Source organism: Procambarus clarkii, chromosome 89, assembly GCF_040958095.1.
Source record: "Procambarus clarkii isolate CNS0578487 chromosome 89, FALCON_Pclarkii_2.0, whole genome shotgun sequence".
Taxonomy (NCBI): Eukaryota; Metazoa; Arthropoda; class Malacostraca; order Decapoda; family Cambaridae; genus Procambarus; species Procambarus clarkii.
In genome coordinates this window covers 6,504,897-6,520,585 of record NC_091238.1, presented here as the reverse complement: position 1 = coordinate 6,520,585, position 15,689 = coordinate 6,504,897, and the positions used below count along the sequence as shown (strand labels likewise).

General features: G+C 49.0%; 1 protein-coding gene across 1 annotated transcript in view; it reads left to right on the top strand.

Moving 5' to 3' along the window:
- The window catches only part of LOC138359133 (titin homolog), a 290,896-nt gene that overhangs the window by 16,251 nt on the left and 258,956 nt on the right, over nt 1-15,689 (top strand). The window contains 3 exon segments of the mRNA XM_069317866.1: nt 7,982-8,095; nt 8,469-8,483; nt 8,485-8,562. Coding sequence (XP_069173967.1) covers nt 7,982-8,095; nt 8,469-8,483; nt 8,485-8,562 — 207 coding nt within the window.

The following is a 15,689-nucleotide window of genomic DNA, read 5'->3' as shown; positions in this document are numbered from 1 at the left end:
GCCTCAGGGAAGGGGTGGTGATGGGGAGGCCTCAGGGAAGGGGTGGTGATGGGGAGGCCTCAGGGAAGGGGTGGTGATGGGGTGGCGCCTGGGAAGGGGTGGTGATGGGGAGGCGTCAGGGAAGGGGTGGTGATGGGGAGGCGTCAGGGAAGGGGTGGTGATGGGGAGGCGTCAGGGAAGGGGTGGTGATGGGGAGGCGTCAGGGAAGGGGCTGGGAGCGGTATTAGAGGTGGTCGGAAGTGTGAGGACGGAAGGGGGTAATCAGACAGTCTAAAGGTGGAGGTGCGCATGTGGCAGGCGGCCAGCACGGCGTGTAGGCCCGCCACTCCCCTCTTCCTCAAGGAGGAGGGGAGCGAGGAAGGTGGGGGGGGAGATGAGGAAGGTGAACAGATGAGGTAGGTGGCCGCAGGTAACGTAGAGGGGACTGGCTCCGGTGAGAGGGGTGTAGAGGCCTGCAGGATCTCAAGAAGTCGTTGCGACGCAGGTCACCGTAGGCCAAGTCACGGGTAGTGCTGCCCGAAAGTTTGGTCAGATCACACTACTCGAATTCCTACTGTAGGGGGGGGATGGTTGCAGTCCCCGTGGCGTAGTGGTAAGATACTCGCCTAGCGTTTCGCGAGCGCTTTGGCCAGGGTTCGTATCCTAGCCGGGGAGGATTTACTGGGCGCCATTCCTTAACTGTAGCCTCTATTTACCCAACAGTAAAACGGGTACTTGGTTGTTAAACGATTAGGCGGGTCGTATTCCGGGGAACATTAGGAGTAAGGACCTGTCCGAAACGCTGTGCGGACTAGTGGCCGTACAAGAATGTAAGAACTCTTATACAGATGAACAAATCCACAAGGGCCGTGACGAGGATTCGAACCTGCGTCCGGGAGCATCCTAGACACTGCCTTGATCGACTGAGCTACGACAGGGTTAAAAGGGTTGAAACCGAAGTTCTACTTCGGTTCTACGTCTAATTTGTTCATTTGATGCATCACATTATTGTGATCTCTGTGTGTGATGAACTCTTTCACAGATAAATAAATAAAATAAAGGGATGGTTGAGTGTGTGTGTGGGGGGGGGGGGGGGTAGGGGGGGGGGGTAGGGGGGGGATGGGCAGTTGACGGTGCGTCATTTGGGAGGTAGTGGAGTTACTGTTGCTCAAGGAAGCCTTACGCTGGCCGAGCTAAAGCCACGTAATTCACGGGGTGTTGGCTGGGCAAATACACGTGAAGAACCTCACACACACTCACAAGTCCCTGGCAAAAGGCAAGCTTAACTTAGCTGCCAACACACACACACACACACACACACACACACACACACACACACACACACACACAGACACACACATAGTGTCAGCAAGGCGGACATGTCACAACACAAAGCCTGTCCGCCTTGCTGACACTAGTACTACTTCCCATTTCCAAACTTATTCCTTTACTTGTACATCTCTATTTTCTTTACCGAAAAGAGCCTAGCAATCTCCCCTCTACCTCTGCCAGCCCAGACACTCACCCTCTTGGTGTTTGTGTAGGGGGCATGTGGCGGTGGGTAGCTATCTATCTTAGGAGTATGTGGCAGGGTGGGGGGTTAGTTATCTATCAAGTGGTACGTGGTTTTGTAAGCCACGTACCTCTAAGGTACGTGGCGTACGTGGAAAATAATGTCCTGAAAATATTGACCTTATTTTCTATCAGATTTAAATTTTGCCCCGAGGGGCGAGTTTATTGGGCAGCGCCACTCATCCTGTGAGTGGACACACCGCCATAGTGACAGTATTGGGCAGCGCCACTCATCCTGTGAGTGGACACACCGCCATAGTGACAGTATTGGGCAGCGCCACTCATCCTGTGAGTGGACACACCGCCATAGTGACAGTATTGGGCAGCGCCACTCATCTTGTGAGTGGACACACCGCCATAGTGACAGTATTGGGCAGCGCCACTCATCTTGTGAGTGGACACACCGCCATAGTGACAGTATTGGGCAGCGCCACTCATCTTGTGAGTGGACACACCGCCATAGTGACAGTATTGGGCAGCGTCACTCATCCTGTGAGTGGACACACCGCCATAGTGACAGTATTGGGCAGCGCCACTCATCCTGTGAGTGGGCACACCGCCATAGTGACAGTATTGGGCAGCGCCACTCATCTTGTGAGTGGACACACCGCCATAGTGACAGTATTGGGCAGCGCCACTCATCTTGTGAGTGGACACACCGCCATAGTGACAGTATTGGGCAGCGCCACTCATCCTGTGAGTGGACACACCGCCATAGTGACAGTATTGGGCAGCGCCACTCATCTTGTGAGTGGACACACCGCCATAGTGACAGTATTGGGCAGCGCCACTCATCTTGTGAGTGGACACACCGCCATAGTGACAGTATTGGGCAGCGCCACTCATCTTGTGAGTGGACACACCGCCATAGTGACAGTATTGGGCAGCGCCACTCATCTTGTGAGTGGACACACCGCCATAGTGACAGTATTGGGCAGCGCCACTCATCTTGTGAGTGGACACACCGCCATAGCAGCATGTACAACACTCCCCAATAGGAAGAAAACCCGCTGGGTTGTTCATCCTGTCACTTGTATGGTACTCAGCATACATATTTTTTCTGACGTGTCCTCCATGAAGAGGGTTGGAGGCGTGTTGTACATATGGTACAATGAGAGTAGTGAGCACTCGACCGTGTGGTATGTGGCGGCGGGTAGCATGGTACAATGAGAGTAGTGAGCACTCGACCGTGTGGTATGTGGCGGCGGGTAGCATGGTACAATGTGGGTAGTGAGCACTCGACCGTGTGGTATGTGGCGGCGGGTAGCATGGTACAATGAGAGTAGTGAGCACTCGACCGTGTGGTATGTGGCGGCGGGTAGCATGGTACAATGAGAGTAGTGAGCACTCGACCGTGTGGTATGTGGCGGCGGGTAGCATGGTACAATTGGGGTAGTGAGCACTCGACCGTGTGGTATGTGGCGGCGGGAAGCATGAAATGCCACACTTTAAAGTCAACAATCTTGTCTCCTTTTCTTGGGGGTAGAGATGCCTTTCCTTGGCGTGTTGTGTTGACTTCTTGTAAAGGATAAGAAATATGTGAGGGTAGGGGGGACAGAGAGGAGACTATGGGGGAGGGGAAGGGGGTGAGACAGTGCTTACCTACCAGAGACAACGGGCGAAGTGCCTCCTGCCTGTCTCCCCTTCTTGAATATATAGGGACTACATTTGCCTTTTTCCAGAATTCTGGAAGATTTCCTGTTTTGGGTGTTTTGTTGAAAGCATTGGTTAGTGGGTGACAAAGCACCTCTGCAGTCTTCTTCAGCAGCCACGGTGATATTGAGTCTGGTCCCAATTCAAGTTCAAGTATGTTTATTGAGATAAGCAAGAAATACATCTCAAAGGGATAGAGTAGCTTAGGCTGTTTCTACCCCCCTTGTCTGGTCCCATCCTCACTGTGAGGGGAGAAGCGAGTCTGAAGGGGATCGTAGGTGAGAAATGAAGAGTGTGGAGGTGAGGATAAACGTGGGGGGGGGGCGAGGACGAAACAGAGTAGGGGTGGTGAGACTGAAGGGGAACTACGATAGCGAGGAAGTAGAAACAATAACCATCCTGGAAGTAAAAAGGTAATGTGTAAAAGGATTGTAAATACTCGTAGGATAAAATATCCCAACCCATCCTGCAGTCAAAGCTATAAATCAAATATCGGGATTTTTTTGTTCTAAGTTTTTGACTTGTTCAGCAGACAGCCACTAACTGACAGGATACATCCTTCATGCGGTATAACAACATTTTCTGAAATGTAAATTAGTATCATACATCGAGGGTTTATGTATAGTTAGGTCAAAATTAAGTTAGGTAAAGTATTTTGATTACGTGTATTTAGGGAGTTGTTGTTGCTAAAGATTCGCTACCTAGAACAAAAAGTTCCAAGTAGCACGGGCAATGGTGAGCCCGTAGTTGAGGGTGTGTTTACACTAGAAGGTGAAGGAGGAGACACGCTTAGTCATAGCCTCGAACATTGGCTTGGGGCAACTACAGGTCCAAACACTGACTGATGTAGAGTATTTGTAGTCAGTATTTGACTAGTGTGGTGAAGCTCACAGCTCTTGCCTTGGATGATGGACTCAAATATACACTTACCAGCACCAGCCAGAGTTCAAGACCGCTGCTGGGAATGGTGTCCAATCTGTCTCAAGTGCGTGGCTAAAGCTGGCTACACACTGCCTCGCTTAAGCGACAAGTAGCTACACTCTGATCCACTTGAAACTTGGTCAAACTGACACTTCCTGGGCAAAATAATATGGAATTTTACTCTGTTTACTTCATGAAAATATTGACTTCTGGTTATATCTAAATTATAATACAGAAATGTACACACACACACACACACACACACACACACACACACACACACACACACACACACACACACACACACATGTGAACATATTTTCTATTACAAAATACTACAGGAATTCGCAGTTTTTATTCTCTCTCTCTCTTTCTCTCTCTATCTCTATCAGTCTCTCTCTCTCTATCTCTTAAAGAAATGATAGGACGAAGAGGAACACTAGGTTTATGAGTAGTAGACCATAGAAATATGGAAACCCGTCAAATAACACGGTAATGTTTAATTACATCGAAGTTAGGAGGACAAAGACTAGAGAGAGCTGTCTTAGTTGGCAGTTGAAGAAAATTGCCTCGTATCGGCCAGTACGCTTTTTGGCATACTGGCCGTAAACCCTTATTTTGTGAGATGGCCAGCCGTCAGTGTATAGTAGAGTTTCAACTACCCCTTGGTATAGCGTTAGTCCTGTTGGTGTGCCGTGAGGTCATGAAGTAGAGGTGCATGGAGCCACCAGTCGGAGGTGGGTCCCACGCCCTCACTCGATCTCCGTTGGCTAGTCCCAGAGATGTTTTGAATGGGAATATTTGTTTTTCTTTGTAATTGAAGGTTGGGGTCGAGTCCTTGGCAGTCATGTTTGCCTCAGAACATGATTCACCAAACGTTTTACCTCCAGGTCTGTAATTACTGGTGGGTATACCGGGCCCGACAGGCTGAAGCAGCAGTCCTCAATCGTCCTACTCCAGCGTGTTATTAAAAATAGCAGCAGCCATTGTAAAGGGAGGTAGGGAGGTGTGTGTGTGTGTGTGAGGGCAGGGAGAGGTGGAGATGTATATTGCAAGTGAAGGTGGATGAACAGCAGGCAAAGGGTTAAGGGAGACGAGGTATAATATATATATATATATGTCTGCAGTCTGCCGCGCCTTGCTGCCTGGCAGTCTATTCCACCCACTGTCCCCTCCACCCACCTTCCCCTCCTCTCCCCTCACTCACCTTACTTTCTAAAATTTAGTATAACTGAATTCCTATATACCCATTTTATTTATAAGATAGAGTACAGAAAATGCGTATTAAATATAACCAACTAATACGTAAAGTATTTCTAGCATACCCAGCTTTCCTCTACCCCCTCAGGATGGGTATATGGTTGATAATGATCTAATTAAACTGGGCACGATGTTGGTGGATTCCTAGTTAGTGCCACAAGAGCCAGATATAGCGGGTGGCGTCAGTGTGGGCACCCGCCCATCTGGGCACCCATGCAGGGTGGGGCGCCAAGTTGCCCGCGGTGGCAACAGATGGCGCTCGCTGTCCTGAAGGCGGCGAGCGCCATCTTGTTCCGTTGAATGAATAGTGTCTGAGACGAGTATGTTCCTCACTCAGCGTCATCGCTATTTTAAGTACGCAACGTAACCTCTCCTTAACCAAAATAATATATTCAAATATTGTTATAGTGTGTATGATTTATTCAAGGCGTGACGTCACTATTTGATAATATTCCGCCTACAGTTTTGGCAACTGCTGTGGGTACTTAAATTCAAATTTGAAAGTTGTTGTTCACCGTATAGTTTGGTTTGTCGTAGTCGGGGACAGGAAGCCTGTTTGGCTTATTGTTGCTGTTTCCACTCATGATCAGCAACGCACATGCTAGACTGGCCAACATAAGAACTGTCTATAGAAACATGTGTCAGGAATCGTTCAGGACCCTGTATACCACTTATGTCAGACCAATCCTGGAATATGCAGCTCCAGCCTGGAGTCCATACCTAGTTAAACACAAGACAAAGTTAAGAGAACATTCAGCAGTATGCCACCAGGCTCGTCCCGGAATTGAGAGGTATGAGCTACGAGGAAAGGCTAAGGAGCTGAACCTCACATCCCTGGAAAACAGATGAGTAAGGGGAGACATGATAACCACCTACAAACTTCTCAGGGGAATTAACAGGGTGGACAAAGACAAACTCTTTATCACGGGTAGAACACGAACAAGGGGACACAGGTGGAAACTTAGTACCCAGATGAGCCACAGAGACGTTAGAAAGAATTTTTTCAGTGTCAGAGTAGTTAATAAATGGAATACATTAGGCAGTGATGTGGTGGAGGCTGACTCCATACACAGTTTCAAATGTAAATATGATAAAGCCCAATAGGCTCAGGAATCTGTACACCAGTTGATTGACAGTTTTTTTTATTGAGAGAGGCGGGACCAAAGAGACAAAGCTCAACCCCCCGCAAGCACAATTAGGTGAGTACAAGCGTAAAACTAATCACACTGTATTTTGTGATTATACCGAGTAATCACAAACTCGGTATAAACTGTTATGCACTTTCGGTAAAAGTGCATAACAGTATAGAGAAGAGCAGGTTAGAAACAGGATTCGCAAGAACTAGACTGGGATAAGTCAATCTCTTGCATCTAATCTTTCCACCCTGCAACAAATCACCAGATTTACACATTACGCAGGTAATTGGAATTGGCAAATCATACATCACGATTGTCGTATTTCCCGGCATCAAAGATGCCAGTGTTGCTTGAAATATATATGAAATAGTTTACCATGCGTCGTAGAGACCAAAGGTTACGTTTTCTATAGACCTTTCCGGGCCCCAAGGAATCTCGTTCAAGTCTTTGTAATTTTTTAATTTTCTGAAAGAAAGGGAATGAGAACTCTCAGGTCAAAGCACCAAGCCATCACGACTATATAGCACTGGGATGGGGTCAGGATAAGGATTTGGGATGGGACGGGGAGAAGGAATGGTGCCCAACCACTTGGAAGGTCGGGGATTGAACGTCGACCTGCATGATGCGAGACCGTCGCTCTACCGTCCGGCTCATTTTGAAGTCAAAATTTGGGGTGCGTCCTCAAGGTCGAGGCGTCTTAGACGTAAGCAGAAAAAAAGATTATGCAGGCATGCAAGACACTACAATATCTTTCTTTCTACACTTAACATCTTTAGCAACTCATCCGTGTGTATCGCCTTGAGTACACTTCTCTCGACATCCTGTAGGCACTTAGTCTTTCATGGGGCATCGTGGTTCTCAGGATAATTTGTTATCAGTGCTAATTTGCTGAGCGACCTGTATTTCTAGTTTCTGACTCCCCCCCCCCCCACACTTTTTGTTAATTTTGTAATAATAAAACTAATTTTTATAACTATTAAATTTTTTTATAAAAGAAGTTTGGGGTGGGACACTGGCAGGGAGGCCCAGGGCAATAATTGCCCTCTTTGCTTCCCTTATAAATTCGGCCCTGTATACAGTCCTCGTGTCGTCAACAGAATTATTTAAATGACCAAGAAAAATTTATTAGTTAATCCTACAAAAGGAAAAAAGATTCTTCATTTTCTTTGGTTTAAATATTACTGCCATTTTCTTTAAATCTATTTGGGGTAACTTAGCTAGAAAATTACTGGTCTGCATATTTTTGTTGCTTAAGGTTTCATTAATATTTTTAAAAAGTTATTAAAATTATGTATATAACTGACCGTTTTTTATTAAGCTAATTAATTAATGGTTCATTGAAGCCCCTGTATGTTGGAGTCTCTAACACGCAGAACGGTAAACATTATTTATACTTGATACGTAGAGCAGAGGCTTATAATCTGACCAAGGAACTAAACTTGTGACCTTGCCTCCGCCAGACCCTCCAGGAGAGCGAGCGCCAGCGGGCGAGTGAACTGCGACGGCTCCACGAGGAACATGAAGCCGCCGTCGCCAAGATCCACAGAGCCAACAAGTCTGAAGGCGCGCGCTTGGTGAGTGTCTCTAGTGGTCAGGTGTATCACTGTCTCTGGTGGAGGTCAATGGTCAGGTGTATCACTGTCTCTGGTGGAGGTCAGTGGTCAGGTGTATCACTGTCTCTGGTGGAGGTCAGTGGTCAGGTGTATCACTGTCTCTGGTGGAGGTCAGTGGTCAGGTGTATCACTGTCTCTGGTGGAGGTCAGTGGTCAGGTGTATCACTGTCTCAGGTGGAGGTCAGGTGTACCACACGTAATCAACAAGATGGTTGATTACGTTGGTGAGACTAAACATCACAGAATAAAGCGGTAATGTTTGTTTATGATCACACAAGATGGTGTATTACCTGTGTGTGAGAAAGACTAAAGAATGTTAACTTTTGTTCTGCAGTTGGACGAGCTCCGCTGCCAGGGAGCGCACCATTGGTCTGCTGGAGCGACAGGTCAGCGCTCAGGCCTCCAAACTCCGCCAACACGAGGACAAGGTAGGTGCACGGGTGTCTTGTGTTGTGTGTGAGCCAGGGAACACCACCAGCAGGTCACGCTAGGACGTGTTTCCTGTCGATCCTGCCGCAGAGGCTGGCTCAGCTAACACGTACAATTGCTATTGGTGGCTCCACCGGTGCGCGTTGGTGGCTCCACCGGTGCGCGTTGGTGGCTCCACCGGTGCGCGTTGGTGGCCCCACCGGTGCACGTTGGTGGCCCCACCGGTGCACGTTGGTGGCTCCACCGGTGCGCGTTGGTGGCTCCACCGGTGCGCGTTGGTGGCCCCACCGGTGCACGTTGGTGGCCCCACCGGTGCACGTTGGTGGCTCCACCGGTGCACGTTGGTGGCCCCACCGGTGCACGTTGGTGGCTCCACCGGTGTGCGTTGGTGGCTCCACCGGTGCGCGTTGGCCAAGATCTTATGTATAGACCAGCGAGGTAGATTCACTGAAAATGTCGTATGTTCCGAAATATCTGAATTGTAATAATTATATTTGTTACTATTTTGTTTTATTATTGATGCAGTGTGGAGGGCAGGTACGCGGGTTCGATCCCATGGTACAGCCTCAATATTATATCACGTCTATCAGTATTTTTATTTGTTATCAATTGCCACGGGGAATTTGTCAGCTAAACCTCTTGCGAATTGAAAGTGGCAAGAGGGTTTACCAGAAATGTTGGGACCTTAAGATGATACTTCACTGACTGACTGGGCACCACTCCTTAACTGTCCACCTCTGTTTACAAAAAAAGCCACTTACACCATGCAAAGCATTTACAAACAATTACTAAACAGGAAGACTTTATTCACCAGTTGGTTAATGTTCATTTACGTTTGGTTGATTAAAATAGGGTGATAGGAAGGTTGTGGCGGCGAGGAGTGAAATGGCGGCGGGGGATTGATTGATTGATTGAAGATTAAGCCACCCAAGAGGAGGCACGGGCATGAATAACCCGTAAAAGGGGGGGGGGAGAACTGAGTGACTGTTTTAGCGACGGCAGGTGGACAAGGGGGGGGGCTGGGGGTACAAGGGGTAAACAAGGACCTACCTTGACTCACCGCACCACCTGCGGCACCATCTGCCTCAACCCAGGAATTTAGAAAGCTATAGCAATACTCTGCAACTTCTATATTTTTTTGGTCGGTTAAGTAGCTACAGAAACCCCAGCACTGCCACTGGGTTTGTTGCGGAGGTCCCTTGGGATGGTGATGGGCTCATCTTGTTCCTCTGTGATGCTGGGCTCACCACGCATCTCTGGGGTGATGCTGGGCTCACCACGCATCTCTGGGGTGATGCTGGGCTCACCACGCATCTCTGGGGTGATGCTGGGCTCACCTTGTATCTCTGGGGTGATGCTGGGCTCACCTTGTATCTCTGGGGTGATGCTGGGCTCACCTTGTATCTCTGGGATGCTGCTGGGCTCACCTTGTATCTCTGGGATGCTGCTGGGCTCACCTTTCCTCTCTGGGATGCTTCTGGGCTCATTTTATATCCCTGGAATTCTGTGTTTGTATATCATGGTAGTGTGTGTGTGTGGTTATGGTGTGTACATAGTTACGTATGAACGTGGAGGTGTATGTTAGTAAGTCACTGTGACTCTCACAAGACAAGTACTCGGCACACAATGAACTCCCATGTTTAAGACGCTGGTAACCCCCCCCCCCTCCCCATCTCGTTATCTTCAGTAATTCTCTATATTTTGATCTGTTCTCTCACCAGTGCGTCTCTGGCCTCAGTTCCTGCCAAACAATTATTAGACACAATGGGTAATTTACTATTGAAGGCTGCTGATTGGTTCACACAGACGATGACTTAAGCGTTTGATACAATGGGTAATAACTCGATAGGTTTTCAAGTTACATCTCGGGTATTGAGCTTTGAAAACTTGTCATATGATGCGCCAACACAACTCTAGAGCCACGAAACAGTAGGGATATAGTCACAATATACAAGATACTGAAGGGGTATATACAAAGTGGATAAGGACAACCTCTTTAAATGGAGAGGGAGGGAGGGAGCTATGAGGAGGAAGCACCAAGCCATTCCGACTATATAGCACTTGGAAGGGGCCAGGATAAGGATTTGGGATGGGACGGGGAAAGGAATGGTGCCCAACCACTTGGACGGTCGGGGATTGAACACCGACCTGCATTAAGAGAGACCGTCGCTCTACCGTCCAGCCCAAGTGGTTGGGCTTTAAATGGAGAGAAAGTGTAACAAAATGGGTCGTCAAAGCTGAAAACGCAAATGAGTCTAAGAAGTTGACCAGACCACACACTAGAAGGTGAAGGGACGACGACGTTTCGGTCCGTCCTGGACCATTCTCAAGTCGATTGCGATTTGAGAATGGTCCAGGACGACTTGAGAATGGTCCAACACAATCGACTATAGAATGGTCCAGGACGACTTGAGAATGGTGCAACACAATCGACTATAGAATGGTCCAGGACGACTTGAGAATGGTCCAACACAATCGACTATAGAATGGTCCAGGACGACTTGAGAATGGTGCAACACAATCGACTATAGAATGGTCCAGGACGACTTGAGAATGGTGCAACACAATCGACTATAGAATGGTCCAGGACGGACCGAAACGTCGTCGTCCCTTCAACTTCTAGTGTGTGGTCTGGTCAACATCAGGAGCTAAGCCTCACTACCCCGTGGTCACTGTTAGGTAAGTACCACCATCACCCACCCAAGGCCTCATTACTTCACTCTCTACATACTTTTTGTTTTGCCTCTAATCTTTACATTTTCTCATCCTCCCTCGCCAAACGGTATCAGTTAGTCATCTGGAAGAAAACGGACCCCGGGTTCCTTCTCTTATACGAGCCGGTGGTTGGTACTTTCCAGGTGGGAATTCTACTGGGTGACTTTTCCCGCCAGCGGCCACACGAGGCGGGCGCTCAGGTTTGGGCGTGTGCTGCACACCCTCTGTCGTGGGCCTCGCGTGTGGAGGACACGCACAGTTCCTCCTGTGCAAGGACCTGCTCTTTATTTTGTGATTGCTAAATGGTTTTTTGTATGCATGTATATGAGAGTTTCCGAGTGCGTTTATGGTTAGTAATTACCAGTATCAGGTCAAGCGAGTGCCCGAGATAATGAGACAAGCGAAATCAGTGAGTCTACGCAGTAGACTCAGTAGGCCTACGCAACCAAGTGATTAATCAGTAAGATGACAGGAAATAGTGTTGATAAAGAGCGGAGATAAAGCCACGTGAATGTGTACAAGAACTCAAGCGCTACGGACGCCTTAGTGTCGCGGGTTTGCAAGCCTAAGTTCCTTGCCAGTGAACCTGGAGTGTGGTCGCACAGTTTCCCTGAAGTCAGTCCATGTATTCACCAGCCGGGATTCTGTGACGGTCCTGACTCTAAATGGGAGCAGTGATTAGTGCTCGGAGCCTGGAAAGTGTGGTGGTGGTGGAGTTACGGTAGAGGGCGATGAGGTGAGATGAGTGTGGCCGCAGACTCACCTGCCCGGAGGTCCCAAATACCGCGGGCCTTCCCAGCTCACCTAGTAGGGACGCGCGTCGCCTCCCGCCAACACCTCGCCACGGCCTTACTCAGCACCCAGCAACACAGGGCGGCAGCACCGGCCTTATCCGGCCACCGCCCCGAACAGCACCATGCAGCAGTAGCCTCAACGTCGAATGCCAGCGCCCGACAACGTGATGGCTCCACAACACCTGCACTATCAATGGGGTCCTCGGTGTTAGAATTAACTGAGCTTGGCATCCAGCACCGAACAGTAAAATTAGGGAGACCCAAGACCCAAGCGCCCACTGGGACAACCACGGGCGTAGACCCAGCAGCTCGCCTACACCATCAGGGCACTTCAACAGCCACAGGAAAAGCCGGTGGTGGTGTGTTGGAGAGAGGAGAGCAGCTGGCAGGAGGGCGCGGCCGCCCCCACTACCGGAAGAGCAGCAACCCAAGACCTCAGCACCTCGCCATCTACCCTACTGTGCTCAAGACGCCCTCTCATGCGTGCTCCAAGGTGCGGGTGCATTGTGTCTTGTACCACACTATATTATTATACTCTCTCTCTCTCTATCTCCTTCCTTCCTTCCTTCCTTCTCCTTTCCCCCCTCCCTACCCCTCTTACTCACGTTCTCTCTCCCTCCCCCTCTCTGTGTGAGAGTGAGAGAGAGAGAGGGGGGGAGTTGATGAATAATGTCTACAAAACGGAATTACATTCATAAAACCAAGAGTACGTACGATGGTATTGATACCTCTCCTGCTCAGGTGCAAGGGAACGGGGAGTAGGTGCGAGAGAGAAAGGGGAGATAAAGATAGGGAGAGTAGCCGAGAGAGGAAGATAGCGTCTCGTCTGCCATTCCTCCCCCTTCCCCCACCTCGTCTCCCCTACCTCGCCCCCCAGCCTGCGTGACAGGTCCCCCAGGGGTACTGGTTCCCAGCAGGAGCCATGGACGAGTACCCCCATAGGTAAGAGCCTGTGGGTCCGCCTCCAGGTACGGACTTGTAAGATGGTATTCATGTCTGCGGTGCCCGCCTGCCCAGTTGGGGTACAAGGGCTCGCCCACGCTAGACTCGCGCGGAAAAAATGGGACCGGTTTGGTTTCGGGTCATACTCATTTGTGGGGGGGGGGGAAGACTCATTATATTGTCTGAATATGTAGGCGAAGTGGCTTATCATGAGGCCGGGCTATGAGTACAATGAATGGACTTAGAATAGACTTAAAATGGGGTTCACTTTTAGGCAGGAAGCTGCAGAGTACATTTTGATCCAACACAGAGGCGCTATTATTTCCTAAAGCCTGTTTCCCACCCCTTATAATATTTTGACCCAGTTTTTTTTTATTTGTTGATTAGTTAAACATTAGCCGCGGAGTTTAGTTATGGAGCAGCGGAGATTGTGTGCGCTCACACTGGGGATGTGTAGGGTGTTGTGTGCCGTACCTGTTGTGCACGCGCACCTAGTCGTAGTGTGGCGCCGTGGTCGGTGGGACGTTACCACACAGACGACACACTGAACTCCAGCCACCTTACAAGCACTTCCCCCCCCCCCCACAGCTTGTGGCCCCCCATTGTGGCCCCCCATTGTGGCCCCCCATTGTGGCCCCCCATTGTGGCCCACCATTGTGGCCCACTATTGTCTCAGTTTCTCCCATTGTCAAGTCTCCCCGACGTTCCCACAGACATATTTCTCTACGCCCGCGGCCTCGGCGCTGCCAGCTTCTGCCTGGATGTATATAGGACTGAAATCACCGTGAAAGGGATATCCTGTCAATGGAAAGTTTAGAGGCAGGAATTACTTGGGTAAATGCCGGTTGAGATAGAGGGGTTGATTACCGGGTAACGTGATAGACGCGGGATAACTTGGTTATTTCAAGCGTTGGTTAGAGGAATATATCAGTGAGTTTGGGTGGATATAGATAGGAACAGCCTCGTAGAGTATAGACTTACGGGCTATTCATGCCCGTGCCACCTCTTGGGTGGCTTAATCTTTATCAATCAATCTATAGAATAGACCAATTGGCCGTCTGTGGTTTCCTTAATTCTTATGTTGTTAAACCTGCAGGTGTGGAGTTTGTGACCAGGTTGTGCAGTGTTGGAGAGTTGTTGTTGTTGTTATAGATTCAGCTACTCGGAACAAGTTCCAAGTAGCACGGGCTATGGTGAGCCCGCAACTTACCTGGCACAGGAGCGGGGCAAGAAGCACGGGCTATGGTGAGCCTGTGTCTGTTGTGCTGGAGAGAGTAGTGTTGATTTACATAGGTGGTTATGGACAACTTTTTGGCATCTGTTTCATATTTTGTCAACCCCGGGGACACACCTAAGGTGGAGAGCTGTGTGCACGTTCTCACGTGTACGGGTGTTCATGCTTCTGTGTGTGTGTACTCGTCTAGTTGTGCTTGCGGGGGTTGAGCTCTGGCTCTTTGGTGCCATCTCTCAACTGTCAATCAACAGGTGTACAGATTCCTGAGCCTACTGGGCTCTATCATATCTACATATGAAACTGTGTATGGAGTCAGCCTCCACCACATCACTGCCTAATGCATTTCACCTGTTAACTACTCTGGCACTGAAAGTTCTTTCTAACGTCTCTGTGGCTCATTTGGGTACCTAGTCTCCACCTGTGTCCCCCTTGTCCGCGTACCACCCGTGTTAAACAGTTTATCCTTATCTACCCTGTAAATTCCCCTGAATTGTTATTTATAGTATGTAGAATTCTTGGAGATAATGAATTGTAGTGTGTGTGTGTGTGTGTGTGTGTGTGTGTGTGTGTGTGTGTGTGTGTGTGTGTGTGTGTGTGTGTGTGTGTGTGTGTGTGTGTGTGGACTGGTCTCTGGGAAGCATGCTCAGTTGTTCTGCTGTATGTTCACGTTTATATGTGTACTCTATCTACATGTGCTTGTGCCAGGTTACATACTTAATTTATGTGCTTGCGGGTAGGAAGGCTTATCTCTTGGGCCCGCCTCTTCGCTTTCAGAGAGACGGATTAATAGATACTCTCAATTTTAGGATATATACTTTTAAAAGGAGCGGGTATAGCGTTTGCTGCTACAACGTTCCTCCACTACCCGCACACGGAAGGACTTCTCCCTCTTCGTCACATATAGAGAATCGTTGGAGTGAATAACCCAAGCTACACATGCGGAATGACAGTGAGGAGTTGACCAGACCACACACTAGAAGGTGAAGGGACGACGACGTTTCGGTCCGTCCTGGACCATTCTCAAGTCGATTGAGAAGTAAGGATGTTTGGTCCCTTGAGGACCCTTATAGAGTGGTGACTGTCAATGTATTCTCCCAGACATTGTCGTCCCAGAGCAAGAGGAGATAGCATTAGTTGAGAGAACATATTGTATAATTGTGGTTAATGGTGACGTTTACAATATAATGCCAAGTGGTGGATTAGTGAAGATAAGAGACTAGTTATATTATGGTAGTTTAACCTGGGGTTGGTGGTGTGCATGGCTGGACCCCATTGGTACTGAGCATCGTTTAACCTGGGGTTGGTGGTGTGCATGGCTGGACCCCATTGGTACTGAGCATCGTTTAACCTGGGGTTGGTGGTGTGCATGGCTGGACCCCATTGGTACTGAGCATCGTTTAACCTGGGGTTGGTGGTGTGCATGGCTGGACCCCATTGGTAC